This window comes from Vespula pensylvanica, chromosome 4 (genome assembly GCF_014466175.1).
Source record: "Vespula pensylvanica isolate Volc-1 chromosome 4, ASM1446617v1, whole genome shotgun sequence".
NCBI lineage: Eukaryota > Metazoa > Arthropoda > Insecta > Hymenoptera > Vespidae > Vespula > Vespula pensylvanica.
Window position 1 is genome coordinate 5,950,083 of NC_057688.1, and position 12,772 is coordinate 5,962,854.

The following is a 12,772-nucleotide window of genomic DNA, read 5'->3' on the forward strand; positions in this document are numbered from 1 at the left end:
TTTATGGTTCGCTCGACGCGCGCATGCACTTTGCGCTTCGCCTCAAGCTCGATACCTATCTCTTGTCGCACGCGAAAAAGAAACAAGAAAAAGAAAAAGTAGACAGGTGGAAATTAATTAAGCGGACTCGCGTATTCCCTGTTAATTTCAAGTTTATCGCGGTAAAAACGATTACCATTCCTTTTTATTTCGTATTAATTAACGCCCCAAGGACACCCGTTGATTCCCTTAACGAGAATTATCTATGAACTATTTTATTCGACTATGAATTATCCTTGAAGTTTTTTTTATCGTACGCTTTGTCTCTTTATTTCATTTTTTGTTTCCTTTTTTTCTATTTCATTTTTTTTTCTTTTTTTATTATTATTAATCTTAAATTCGAACGGGAGAGAGAGAAAGAGAGAGAGAGAGAGAGAGAGATAATAAGCAATACGCAATGTCCTCAAGTGCGTTTGGATTTAAAAAACAAAAAAAGAAAAGAAAAGAATAGTAATACCTAATCTATGCAACGATAATTACGTGAAATCGAACTTTTATTGGAATTCCGTGTTTCTTCGCTCGTTTATACACTGACGTTTTCGCTCAAAAAGATCTCGAGGAGCGATCGTTAATTAGCTTACCACCTTCCAAGCGAGAGAATTTATTATCGTCTCACTTCATTCTTAATACCACGAAATCCGTTAAGTTGTTATAAGTTTAAATCGTTAAGCTTAAATTATCGCCTGTATATAACAGAATCGCAATCAAGGCACACGGTTTCGTCTTTGAGGGTATATACTCGGGTAGATACTTATACGTATGACAAGTATTTTTTTTTATTATTTTATAGATATATAGGTGTGTGTGTATATATATATATATATATATCTTAAAAAAAAATTTCTCAAATAAGAGGCGAGTTTATACTTTTGAGAAGAACAATATTAGCGTCAAATAACGAACATCATGCTTTTATCATTCCTCTTGGCATTAAAAAGAAAAAAAAAAAAAAGAAAGGAAAAGAAAAAAAGGAACAAAACCAAAAGGAAAAAAAAAATCCTAAGTAAAAAAAAAGAAAAAAAAAATAAAGAAAAGAAAAAACCACGATAAACAGAAAAAAAGGCGTACCTTCCGTAAGAAATTTTGTTCGAATTAATTTTCGATATCTCTTTTCTTTGTTTTTTCTCTTTTCTTTGTTTTCTTTTTTCTTTTCTGTTTCGTTCTTTTTCTCTCCCGCTAGTAGTACGTGCCGAATCGGTTTGAATTGAAAATTTCGACTTTGCACTTGTCACTCACGTGCGCAAAATTTTAACCGCATATCGAAATTCGAAAGTATTAATTCGAGCATCATTTTATAAAACAAACATCGCTAGGTACATATCGGTTAGACGAAGAAAGTCTTTCGAACACTAAAGAGACGCGGATGCTGCATTTTCTTTGCCACGGTATCTCCCATGATGGCTGACTACACGGCGCCACCCTTCTCCGACTCTTCCATACAGGCATCGCCCGTTTGTAACACGCCTCTCTTTCTCTTTTTCTTTCTCTCTCCATCTCCCTCACTTTCCTTCTCTCTCTCTCTCTCCCTCTCTCTCTCTCTCTCTCTCTCTCTCTCTCTCTCTCGCTCCCTCTCGAACGAGCTAGAACTACGGTCCAGAAGGACCTGCCTAACTTGACCTAACTCTTACTTAAGCTTCGTTTCGCACGATGCGGCCATGTTGCTCCGAGGGTTGGGCCACCAAAAGAGGACGACGACTCATTGGCCGACAAGAGAGACAGAGATGAAAGATACTCTTATGTTAGAACGAGAGAGACAGTGAAACATATTTTTTTCTATTCGTCTCTTTCTCTCTCTCTCTCTCTCTCTCTCTCTCTCGCTCTTTCTCCGTCGGCATTTCTTCTTTAATCCCCTTTCTATATTTTTTTTTCCTTCTTCTTTTATCTCCATCTTCCTTCAAACAATGTCCCTTTCTTTCTTTCGCGTTAAATCCTTCTCTACCAAGAACCCATAGGCTTTTAAAATAATTACATTGTTTGAGTGCCTCAATATACCGCACATTTTTATAGATACTTACATCTCGCGAAATTCTCGAGTATTATCGCCGAGACGTAACACGTTTGTATTCCTTTTAAAATTTCAATTTACATGGAATTTATAAATCAATGGGGAAATTCTCGTAATGTTCCAACTTTTACGAAGGATAAAAATTAATTCGGTATCGAATCGATTGAAGTTCGATCAATGATTTTAAAACGACCGTATGTTTACTTATGCACGCTGTCGAAAGGAAATCATACTAATAGATATAAATAAGTAGATAGAAGAAGAGAAAAAATAAACAAATAATCAGTTTATATTAGACATTAACGAGTCTTATAAACGATTAGAAACGTATTAATGTTTTCGACAAGATTCGACCGAGTGTTATTTTTGTAAAATGGACTCACCTTGTAACATCCCTCGACACGGCATAATTTTTCAAAGATTTCGAATAAATCTGACAACGCGACGATAAAACACTAGTTCGTCCGAACACGAGTTTAAGCAAACTGAACAACTTCGAAGTTTCTTCGTAAGCACGACAAAACATTCGTACCTATCCCTTCTCCGACTAGTTTTTCCCAACTTTCTAAATTTTTACCCTTTTTATCGAAGAGGAGGGGAGAATGTTTTTCGCTTTCTCCAACCCTTTTTCCCAATTTTACCTACGAGCTACCTTTTTACCCCTTTAAAAAAGGTAACTAAAGAACGAACTTTCTCTTTCAATCGTATTTTTCGTCGTACGTGTCGTTAAAACAAGTTTCTTTTCTTTTCTTTTCTTTCCAATTTTTTTTTCTTCGTGAACGTCGCTAAGAAAGTGAAAAATTCTATTCACAGTACGTCTTATCGTTTCCAAATTTTTTACAACGTCCAGTTTTCCATTCATATTATCTCTCCATATATCCTTTATAAAAAAAAAAAAGAAACTATAATCATAGTACAGTGTAACATAACTAAAGTGCAAAGTGCATAGAAACGAATCACAGATCCGTTTAATTTGGTCGCATCGGTAAAAAGAGTGCAATCGATGATTATTATTTACTTGTTTGTTCGATCAGACAAACTTGCTTCTTCTATCTCGATTGATCTCGCGAAATTATTTCTCTTGACGTCTATTAAAACGTATAACGTCGAGAGAGTAAGTAGTATACGTTCTACGTATGTCTCTACGTTCATTCTAACGAGCAACGACGATATGTTCTCGCCGTGGCCTAACGTTACGAGTAATATATGACGTAAGAGCGATTAGGATTACGTAATCGTAGATCGACGATTAGATGATGACTATTATGGAACCCGAGCGAATCTCTAATTTAACAGTCTAGTATAACTACACCAAGAATTATACTGTTCGTCAACGGACGGAGCTCGTAGATCGAGTTCGTCTTAGGAAAACGTTCCGAACGCACGAACGCGTTTCTCAAATCGATTCTTAAAGTCTTCGCAGTGGGTGTGTTAAAACGATTGAAGCAGAACGTTTCAATTTAACGTAGAGTTTATTCAAATATTCATCATCATTAATCACGCATGTTGTGGCTCGCGCAAAGCATCGTATTTAAGTACGTAGACGTCGATTTTTATTACATTCGTCGTTCGATAAGAATTAATTCATGTCCATGTAGTTTCGTTGATAGAAAGGTCACGCGAACGCAAAAATAATAATATTATCACGCACGTTTTTATAAGCTCTCTTAAAAAGTACTTACATTGTAAATAAATCTTCGGTTTTAATATATAACTCTTAGCTGATAAAAAAAAGATCAGAATTGCTTCGACAAGAACAAATCGTAGAAATTACATTCGAGGAGCATGCGAAACGGATACATCGGTTTATCGAGTTTAACCTAGTACAATGTTTAATTTTCTCTTATATAAACGATCACGAGTATATACAACGTCTATTTTCTAATTACGCGATCGACTTAACTTCTAATTGCGCACAAATCAATTATAGAAGTGTTACGTCGAAGATGATTAAGCGATTACGAAGATACGATCCGGATGACGAGGATGATGATGATCCAATCGAAGAGAGAGATCCATCGTAGACCGGTGTAGCCTCCTGTTACGTATACTGAAGGTATACCGGACAGGAATACACTCAGGATACATTCAGTATACGTACAGGGGGTTTCACATACTTCGTCGAAACTTCATCGAGCGGCATCGAAGATTGGAAGATGTTTGCTGATCGAATCCAAGGTCGTTTGATACTGTCATGCAACAGCCCGAGATAATAATATCTCTGAGTCTAGAAACTGCTGATCATCGTTCAAAGGACGGCCCTGATTTCTTTTCTCTGTATTACGAGGAAGACAGCTTTATCGCTCTCCTTCAGTCGACTGCTCATCAGGTAAGTGTCTTCTTCATCTCGTTCGGACGATCTTTGGAATAGGTGCGATTACTTCCTGGATCTCCTGTAAATAAACAAAAAAAAGAGAAAAGAAACAATCGTTATCTTTATCTTTGGTAGAAGTTGGAAAAAAGTTTAAAAAAAAAAGAAAAGAAAAATAAAGGAATTAAGAAACAAAGAAAAGAATGAAAATAAAAATGAAAATGAAAACAAAAATAAAAATAAAAATAAAACAAAAGAAAATAAAATTGGTTTGGACGTTTAATCGAGTAACGATAAGATTTTCAAGGTATATGTGGAATACGTTCGCGAGTAGAGTAAGGACACCCAACGTGCAGCAATGTCGGACCGGTTGCCTGCTGTTTGGGGGATCGCGAGTAGTCGTTCCCACGAAATACTACGAGTTAGCTTGAGGTAAGAGCCGATCGATACTGGCACGCGTATCGGTGACGCTCGTTGCACGTCCGAGCGCTTAGGCGCTCTCTAGTCGAAATTCGAAGGGAAACGAGGGAAAATCGATCGGTAGAGAGGGGAGGGGGGAGAGAATCTCTATGAAAAGGTACCTATTTACGGCGAGAGAGCTGACTGACTGACTGACCTGACGTGTGGTCGTTCGTTCCATTATTTTGTCGACGTTCTCGATAGTTCGTCCCCATTGTATTGGTGGCAAAAGTCGAGGAACCTTTCGAAATAGCTTCCTCACGCGCGAAACTATTGCGCTTATCTCTCTTTTTTTTTTTCCTTCCGAGAAAATCCAACGAGGTAGGAAGTAAGAAGATAAGACGAGAGATGAGACAAGACGAGACGAGACGAGACGAGACGAGACGAGTCGAATTGAGTCGAGTCGAGTCAAGCCGAGCCGAGCCGCATACCTCGAACGACGTTCACGGTGGATGTGCCGCGACTCCATTCGCGAACTGCTGCAAGATCAGCGGTAGCAGTAGAGGCAGAGGCAACGATGGTGGCGGTGGTGGCAGGAAGGAGACGACGAGCCATCAGAGTGAGAGAGAGAGAATGAGAGAGAGAGAGAGTGAGAGAGAGAAACAAAGAGCGAAAGAGTGTACAAAAGAGAGACAGAGAATGTACAAGAGAGAGAGAGAGAGAGAGTAAGTGGAGAGAAGAAAGAGGAAGCAGCCGATTCGAAGAGGACTCGTCGCGCTAGCTCGAACCGTGACGCGTCTCGCGTTCGACTGTCGGCGTCTGGCAGCGTCGCGGCGCCCGAGGCGGCGTCACGATGATATCGAAGGCTCTTTCCTGTCCGTCCTCTGTCTCTCCTCGTGTCCTTCGCGGTTTTCTCCTCCACCACCACCACCACCACCACCACCACCACCACCACCACCACCACCACCACCACCACCATCACCACCACCACCACCACCACCACCACCACCACCACCACCACTACGACCACCACCACCACTACTATTACTACTACTACCAATACCGAGATTTCATCCTCCGAGAGGACCCTCGTCCTACTTCTCCCGGGAACAACGCAACGAAGACTACGAGAAAAACGAATCTTCCTGTGAGCTCCCTGTGAACGTATGAGAGACAGAGAGACAGAGAAAGAATAGGATAGAAAAAGAGGGAGATGCTCGGTACCGGGCTGCGCTTACGACGCCGACGCTCCTCGTCGTCGTCGTCGTCGTCGTCATCGTTGTGTTGTCGTCCTTGCGCTCGCGTGCTCACACACATATACACGAGAAAGAGTATAGATGCCTCTACAGTGGAATTACATCGAGTCGGGGTGGAATATCTACGGAGGGGCGACTCTTGATAACGCGCAGGATCGAGCTACCCCTCTCTCTATCTTTTTATCTTTCTCTCATTCTGTCTCCTTCTCTCCCTCCCTATTTCTTTCTCTCTCTCTCTCTCTCGCTTTACTACCCCAGCTTATCGTCTCCCTCCGTCCTGGACGATTTGAGTGGAAAATGTGCGCGCGACACCTCCACCACCACTGCCACCACCACTAGCTGCTCGCTACCCCTGGATATAGCGTACCCTGGCGCCACCATGCGGCCTTTTATGGCAAATGCTTCGTCCCCTGGCCACTGACGTCTCTCTCTCTCTCTCTCTCTCTATCTCTATCTCTATCTATCTATCTCTTTCCTTCTTTCTTTTTTGTTCTCGCTCCGATGTCATTCCTCCTCTTCTTCTCCTACTTTTTCCCTCTTTGTTCTGCATTGCACGAGACACAGACTCTCCCTCTCGACCATTCGACTCGCATTCGCCCATGTAACTCGACGCCAAGGAGAATTATTAATTCGTGCGGCAGCCTTGCCTTTGCTTGCACTTCGACGACCACGCGGAGGCATTTAACTGCTGCGTTCTCTTCTATCTGTGGACAAGAATAGATCAGAAGTCGAATTTACTTTTTCTCTTTTCTTTTTTCTTCCTTTTTTTCTTGCTTTCTTACTTTTTTTTTTTTTTTTTTTTTTTATTTTCTTTTATGCATTTACTCGCACTAGTCGCTACGTATATCATGAGAAATTGTTATGTTATTCCGTGACGATCGTTTTTATGTATCTGTTTCTTCTTATTAGAAGCTATTTAGTAAAAAATAAGTCAAAAATAATTTTACGTAAAGTGTACTCGAGTAAACGAGTTCTAAATAACGAACGATGATGCTTACACGTTCAATGTTTAATTTTTGTCCTAATATATTCTGTCTTGTGATATACAGGGAAAAAAAAATCTATATACTTTGTTTTATTGTCATGCGTATTTCGAATCACGCGAGATGGAAAATTTAGGCGCGAGCATTCAGAAGGAAGCGTGCCCAGCTCGTGCCATCGCTCGATTTTTATAGCCTTTTTACGAGGCTTCGAGAGAAACGGTAAAAGAAGAAATGGGACTACTTTTGCTTCATCTTAGCCAGCAATCGTCTTACACTGCGAGATAGATAAACGAAAAAGTCGCGAATTAGGTTTGCGTATCGATGAAAGAAAAAAAAAAAAAAAAGGAAAAAACGAAAATAATATTACTTCAATGAAATAATTGCTAGCTCTCAAAAGTAATGATAGTTTTATCAAGCATAATTAAATCTTTAATTAAATAATCGATGAAGTATTCGATCGATTTGAAAACAGTAACATTTTATACCACTTTGTTCGTACCTTCAAATATCGTCTTCGAACAATTTTTATAGAGGCAAAAAGGAAAAGAAAGAAAGAAAGAAAAAAGAAAAGAGGAGTAGCAAAAAAGTTCAAGCGACAACAAAAATTACATGGATTTACTTGGATGTAATAATAAATCCATCTCTCCATCAATCCAATCATCCAAAACTGATCGAATAAATTTAGTTAAATAGAAATGTTGTACCTTTCGATTCGGACGCAAAGTATCTTGCTTGCTGCTGCCATCTGTAGGGGTTACCCTCAAGCGGATCTTTGCGGACGCGGGAGCTTCTTGTGCGAGCATCGGGTATTGATGTCCTTTAAAAGAGGAATTCGAGCGAATCGATCCAACGTTAAGCTCGATATATTTGATTCTATTCGTTGGCAGTACTTTCGTTCTTTGACCATTTCAAAACGTTGCAACGTAGTGGATATCGTACCTAGATCGAGATGGAAACAAAGAAATATTAGTTCGACAAATTTTTTGTCCTTTTTGTCACTTACCAAACGATTTCTTTATGTTAGTATTTGTTGTTTCTTTTTATTTTTATTAATTTTTTTTTTTTTTTACGATACTCCGTTTAGCTCGATTAGCAGAACGAAGTGTCGAATTTATCGAAATAGAGAAAGAAAAAAAAAGAGAAGAGAAAAACAAAAATATTAAATTTCTCCTCGACCATACTCGAATATGATTTATCATTTTACAGTTAGACGGAGAACTCGCCAACAGGTAACTCTCGGCCTACCTACCTTCCGCATTTTATTAGTCATAGTTAAAACGTTAAACGCCTCTCTCACAATGGTTGGACACCCGGAAAGTGTATTTTACGAGGCGACTAACGGAGTGAAAATCGTGCTTCCTCGGAGTATTCGGCAAAAGGGGGATACTTTTATGAATGCGAATCGAGACAGGTAAAACGTGCTTTTGGATAACTTTAAAAAATATTTCAAGGAACTTTGAGTGAATAGAAGAAAAAGCCTTTTTTTCTTCGTTCTACGCGAGAACGAATGAATTTGTCGCGTAGAACTCGCAAAGAATAATTAAAAATAATATCGATAAGTTGAGAAAGTGTGTACGCTATCGATTCAAACGACGTCCAATAACTTTGGGAATTCTAAACGCCATTAAAACTCTTCGAGATTGCTTCTACGACCTTGGCCTTAGTCAATCGTAAAATTTTTTCTGTCTCTCTCTATCTTCCTTATCGAACGATCGTTTAAACGAAGGTAAGAGAGAGAAAGGGCGCAATATTGAAATTTCTACGAAGTGGAAACTCTAGAATACGAGGAGTAGAGAAGGAAAGAGAATAAGAAAGAGAGTGAGCACGTTCAGAGATTCGTGACGTCTAGTTAAGCGATATCACATATTACAAAGTACGATCGTCTACTATGGTAACTCTCGAAACTTAATCGGTCGGCTCGACTAAAAAGAAAAAAGAATGAGGCTGTAGTAGAAAATTCGATCCCTTGTGGCTCTCTCTTTCTATTTATCTCTTTATTTATCTATCCATGTATCTATCTATCTATCTCTCATATATACACTTTCTCTCGCTTCTTCTCTTTCGAAGCTTCGTGCCTCGAATGTAGTCATAAGCAAGGTGGCTACGCTAAAATCGCTGGCCAATAACTTGGCTTGCGCATCGCTCGGTAAACTGTCGTAAAACTCGAAAAACGAACGAGTAAAAAAGAAAAAGTGAAAGAGAAAAAGAAAGAGAGAGAGAGAGGCAAGGAAAAAAAAAAGATACGAAAGAGGCAAGCGGAATAATGTTGCAGCAGAGTAATGACCGAATGGATGTAAGATACCTACATAAGTCTTTGAGGTCTTTGGTAATTATAATAATGACTCGGTACGAGCACGAGTCCCATAAGAATGTATGTGTACGTAGAAAAGAACGGTCGGTCTACAAGAGCAAGTGTACCTAAGTATTTACGTTCTCGATCGTTATTACTTCTCTTTACTCGACTCGCGATACCGTTTCTCGTGTTCAACTAATAGTACTTACCTACTGGTAGTAGTAAAAGCCTTATTACGCAATTACTGGCTACGTAATTTCGGTTTAGAGAGATCTCTTTGCCGCTTGCATCCTCTCTATTCAGCAGGAGGACGAAGAACGCGGACGTTTCGTATCGTACGATTTATTTTTCCGCAAAAAAGAAAATCCTCCGATTAGAGAGGGACGCAAATGTTACGATTACCGTAAGAGATGCTTCGACGAAATCGTATTTTATTCCGTTTAGTTCGTCTTCTATGAATTTAAAAAACGTTCGTAACTTTCACAGAAACATTATTAAAATTCTTTCGTAGGATAAAATAATTCTATCCCGAGTAATATCAATGGTAAGAACAAAAAGAAAGGAAAATTGTGAAAATGAAAAAGACATGACCAATCTCTCATAATGATTTTGAATTTCTTCGGTACGTATACTCCAACAAAAGAATAAAACAAACAAACAAACGAACGAACGAACAAATAAATAAAAAAGTAAGAAAATAAGAACGAAAGAAAAAAGAATGAAAAAGGAGTCGAGAGGAAAAGAAAGTAATCGTCGAAGAGAGATAATAAATACTTTAACTCAACTCGAGATCGGCAACGAGATTAAGTACTTACTTACTTACGTTCGCTTAATTGCAAACCTCGAGTATAGATAGAAAGGTATAAAAGAGCGCGTACACTCGATAGAGCGAGGTAGTCCATGGGACGAGGTGGATGCAGCGCCACGTTTAGGATGTTGCATTCGAGTATCCCCTTGAGGAGGGAGAAAGAGAAGAAACAAAAAGAAGAAGAAGAGGAAGAAGAGGAAGAAGAAGTAGGAGGAGAAAAGAAAAAAAGAAAAGAAAAAAAGAAAAGAAAAGAAAAAGGAAGAAGAGAAAGAAGAAGGGGAAGAAAGAGGGGAGGAAAGTATGGTAAGGGAGGGGAGGACTCGTTGGAAGGGAGAGGGGTCAGAAGGACCGACGAGAAACCTCCGTTTGGTGGAAGGGGCGAGCCTACGAACCGAGCAGCCGGGCAGACAGGTTCGCACAGATGCGCGGCGGCCATCATGAATGCCTGTAAAATATGTATTCTCGTGTGGCTCGCTCGGGTAAGACGGGAGTGAGAGTGAGACGGAGAAAGATAGATAGATAGAGAGAGAGAAAGAGAGAGAGAGAGAGGGAGAGAATGAGAGAAGTAGAGGGAGAGAAAGACGAGGAAAGAAACAGCTCTGGACGAGCAGTGGGACGAGCCGAGAAGAAGGAAGGGGAAGGGTAGAGTAGGGTAGATGAAAAAGAGGAACAGAAAGAACAGTATGCATCCGCAGTTTCATTTCACGGTGAGATAGAGGGAAGAAAAAAAAATAAAAGTGAGAGAAAGAAAGGAATATTGTTCTTTCTCTCTTTCTCTCTCTTTCTCTCTGTTTCTGTTTCTCTTTCGTGTATTTCTTCTCTGTTTCTCTCGTGTTCTCTATTTCAATGTATGTATTTGTCGATATACATAGATGTGTAATCCTGCGATATTTGTACTTTACTGTCGCAAGGGACACCCTCTACATGGAATAGAGACAACCGGCCACATTGTAATGTCCTCCTGCATTGCTTTTCTCGTATCCTCCAGGAAAATACGGTTGTGCTTATTCTCGGATGCATGAAACACCGTGAATTCTAGTATAGTTTAGGTGCGAAAGAGATAGAGAGAGATAGAGATAAAGAGAAAGAGAGAGAAAGAGAAAGAGAAAGAGAAAGACTTCGTTGGTGTCGACTGGAAATAAGAGCAAGGGGAGGTGCGATTTAAATAAGCGCGGGGTAACGAGTGCGTACCAACGTGCAATGTTTTCGACGATGGAAGTACGAGCTGGAGATACGAGGATAGGATCCATCTTGTATAATTCACCCTGTTTACTCTTCCCGTCGTATAGCACCGAACGATGCGTCGCATGTTAAAAGTAAGCCGGATACATTCGTAGGGCTAAAAACGTACTAAACTTCTCTTCCGTGTTTATTCTATTTTGCCCTTTTGAAAAAGAAAAAAAAAAGAGAAGAAAAAGAAGAAAAACAGAAAAAGAAGAAAACGTTAAAAAGAAAAGAAGTTTCTGTCTCAAATGATTTCGATAAGACGGACGAAAACCATACATCGTGTTCGACTTCGGAATCATATTTAACGACGGAAAACAGACGCCGAGTGAGCTTTTGAACGTACACGAGAGATATATAGAGATATAGAAAGAGAAAGAGAGAGAGAGAAAAGAGAAATCCACTCGAGTGTTACTATCTCTAGGACTTTCAGCCTTGACAGGTCACATATTGAGAGATAACAAAGCCAACATCGTGTATTCTCACCTCCGGCACATATTTCATGACGTAGAGAATAGACTTTAGTCCTTTTTTATCCTTCTTCGTTATAAATAGTATCTAATGATTTAAGGTTAACGATATAATGAGATAAATATCAATAATTTCCAAAGTCCAGGAGGGAAGTAAAAAAAAGAAAAGTAGATAAAAAGAAAAGAAAAGAAAGGGGAAAAAAAAAGAACGAACTCCCACTACTTTCGTAGTAAATCCTTTATTTCCAAAGGAACACGTCCTTGGTATCCACGTAGGTAGTTACTTACCTACGCTTTAGGATTTAGGGAGTGGTCGTTGCTATCGCGAAGAAAGCCGAAGGTGCTTTTTCGATGTTTCCACGGAGCACCACCGTTTATATATCATTGCGTGACCGAAACGATCGTTAGCCTCGAGATGGAAACGTTCTCGAAGTTCGAGAGTGCAACCTGGTATAACGTTGAAGCAAAACAAAAGCGCTCTCTCGGATAGGTTATGCGAAACAATTTCAATGTCCTTCATAAAGAGAGAGAGAGAGAGAGAGAGAGAGAGAAAGAGAGAAAAGAACTTCTTGTTCTTCGAAGTTCATCGAATGTCGACCACCCATTGCGAGACTCGCTAGTCGCGTTCTCTTAATTAATGACTTTTTACGACGTCTCCTTCTTTTTAAGACTCTTAACGATCGTCGTTAGCTTTGCGGAAAAGGTACCTATGCATGGAAAGAGAGAAAAAGAGAAAAAGAGAGAGAGAGAGAGAGATAGATAGAAAAAGATAGAGATGCAAAATGAAAGGAAAGCAAATGGAAATCTTACCTACTTACTTATGCTCCCGGCGAATACTCGACTGCAGCTCGCTCTTGATACCAATTTTATTCGATTTCTTTCGTCGAGGAAATATTTTCGTCGATTTAGAGAGGAAACTAAAAAGGCATGGATATCCGGCGATAACTACCCTCGTGGGGTAGACAAGATTTTTAAGAACTTCAA

The 12,772-nt window shown here is 39.6% G+C and overlaps 2 protein-coding genes and 1 long non-coding RNA gene across 9 annotated transcripts in view; 1 reads left to right on the forward strand and 2 right to left on the reverse strand.

Annotated features, from left to right (window-relative positions):
* Positions 1-12,772, forward strand: part of LOC122628314 — a 305,366-nt gene that overhangs the window by 114,062 nt on the left and 178,532 nt on the right. For 2 of the 7 annotated variants that reach the window (XM_043810494.1, XM_043810495.1), the window contains exon 4: positions 8,200-8,404. The exons of the other annotated variants lie outside the window; for them this stretch is intronic. In XM_043810494.1, the coding sequence (XP_043666429.1) occupies positions 8,200-8,404 (205 nt within the window). The remainder of the gene's footprint in view (positions 1-8,199; positions 8,405-12,772) is intronic. 7 annotated transcript variants of the gene reach the window in all.
* LOC122628318 lies at positions 3,498-5,415 on the reverse strand. The gene is made up of 2 exons (XR_006327007.1): positions 4,972-5,415; positions 3,498-4,437 (listed from the first exon to the last, which is right to left on the reverse strand). It is a non-coding gene; the product is annotated as an uncharacterized LOC122628318 (long non-coding RNA).
* The window catches only part of LOC122628316, a 61,957-nt gene continuing 55,668 nt past the window's right edge, over positions 6,484-12,772 (reverse strand). Inside the window, exons 2-4 of the mRNA XM_043810498.1 lie at positions 7,884-7,932; positions 7,698-7,810; positions 6,484-6,714 (exon numbers count right to left, since the gene is read on the reverse strand). Coding sequence (XP_043666433.1) covers positions 6,535-6,714; positions 7,698-7,810; positions 7,884-7,932 — 342 coding nt within the window. The 3' untranslated portion in view covers positions 6,484-6,534. The remainder of the gene's footprint in view (positions 6,715-7,697; positions 7,811-7,883; positions 7,933-12,772) is intronic.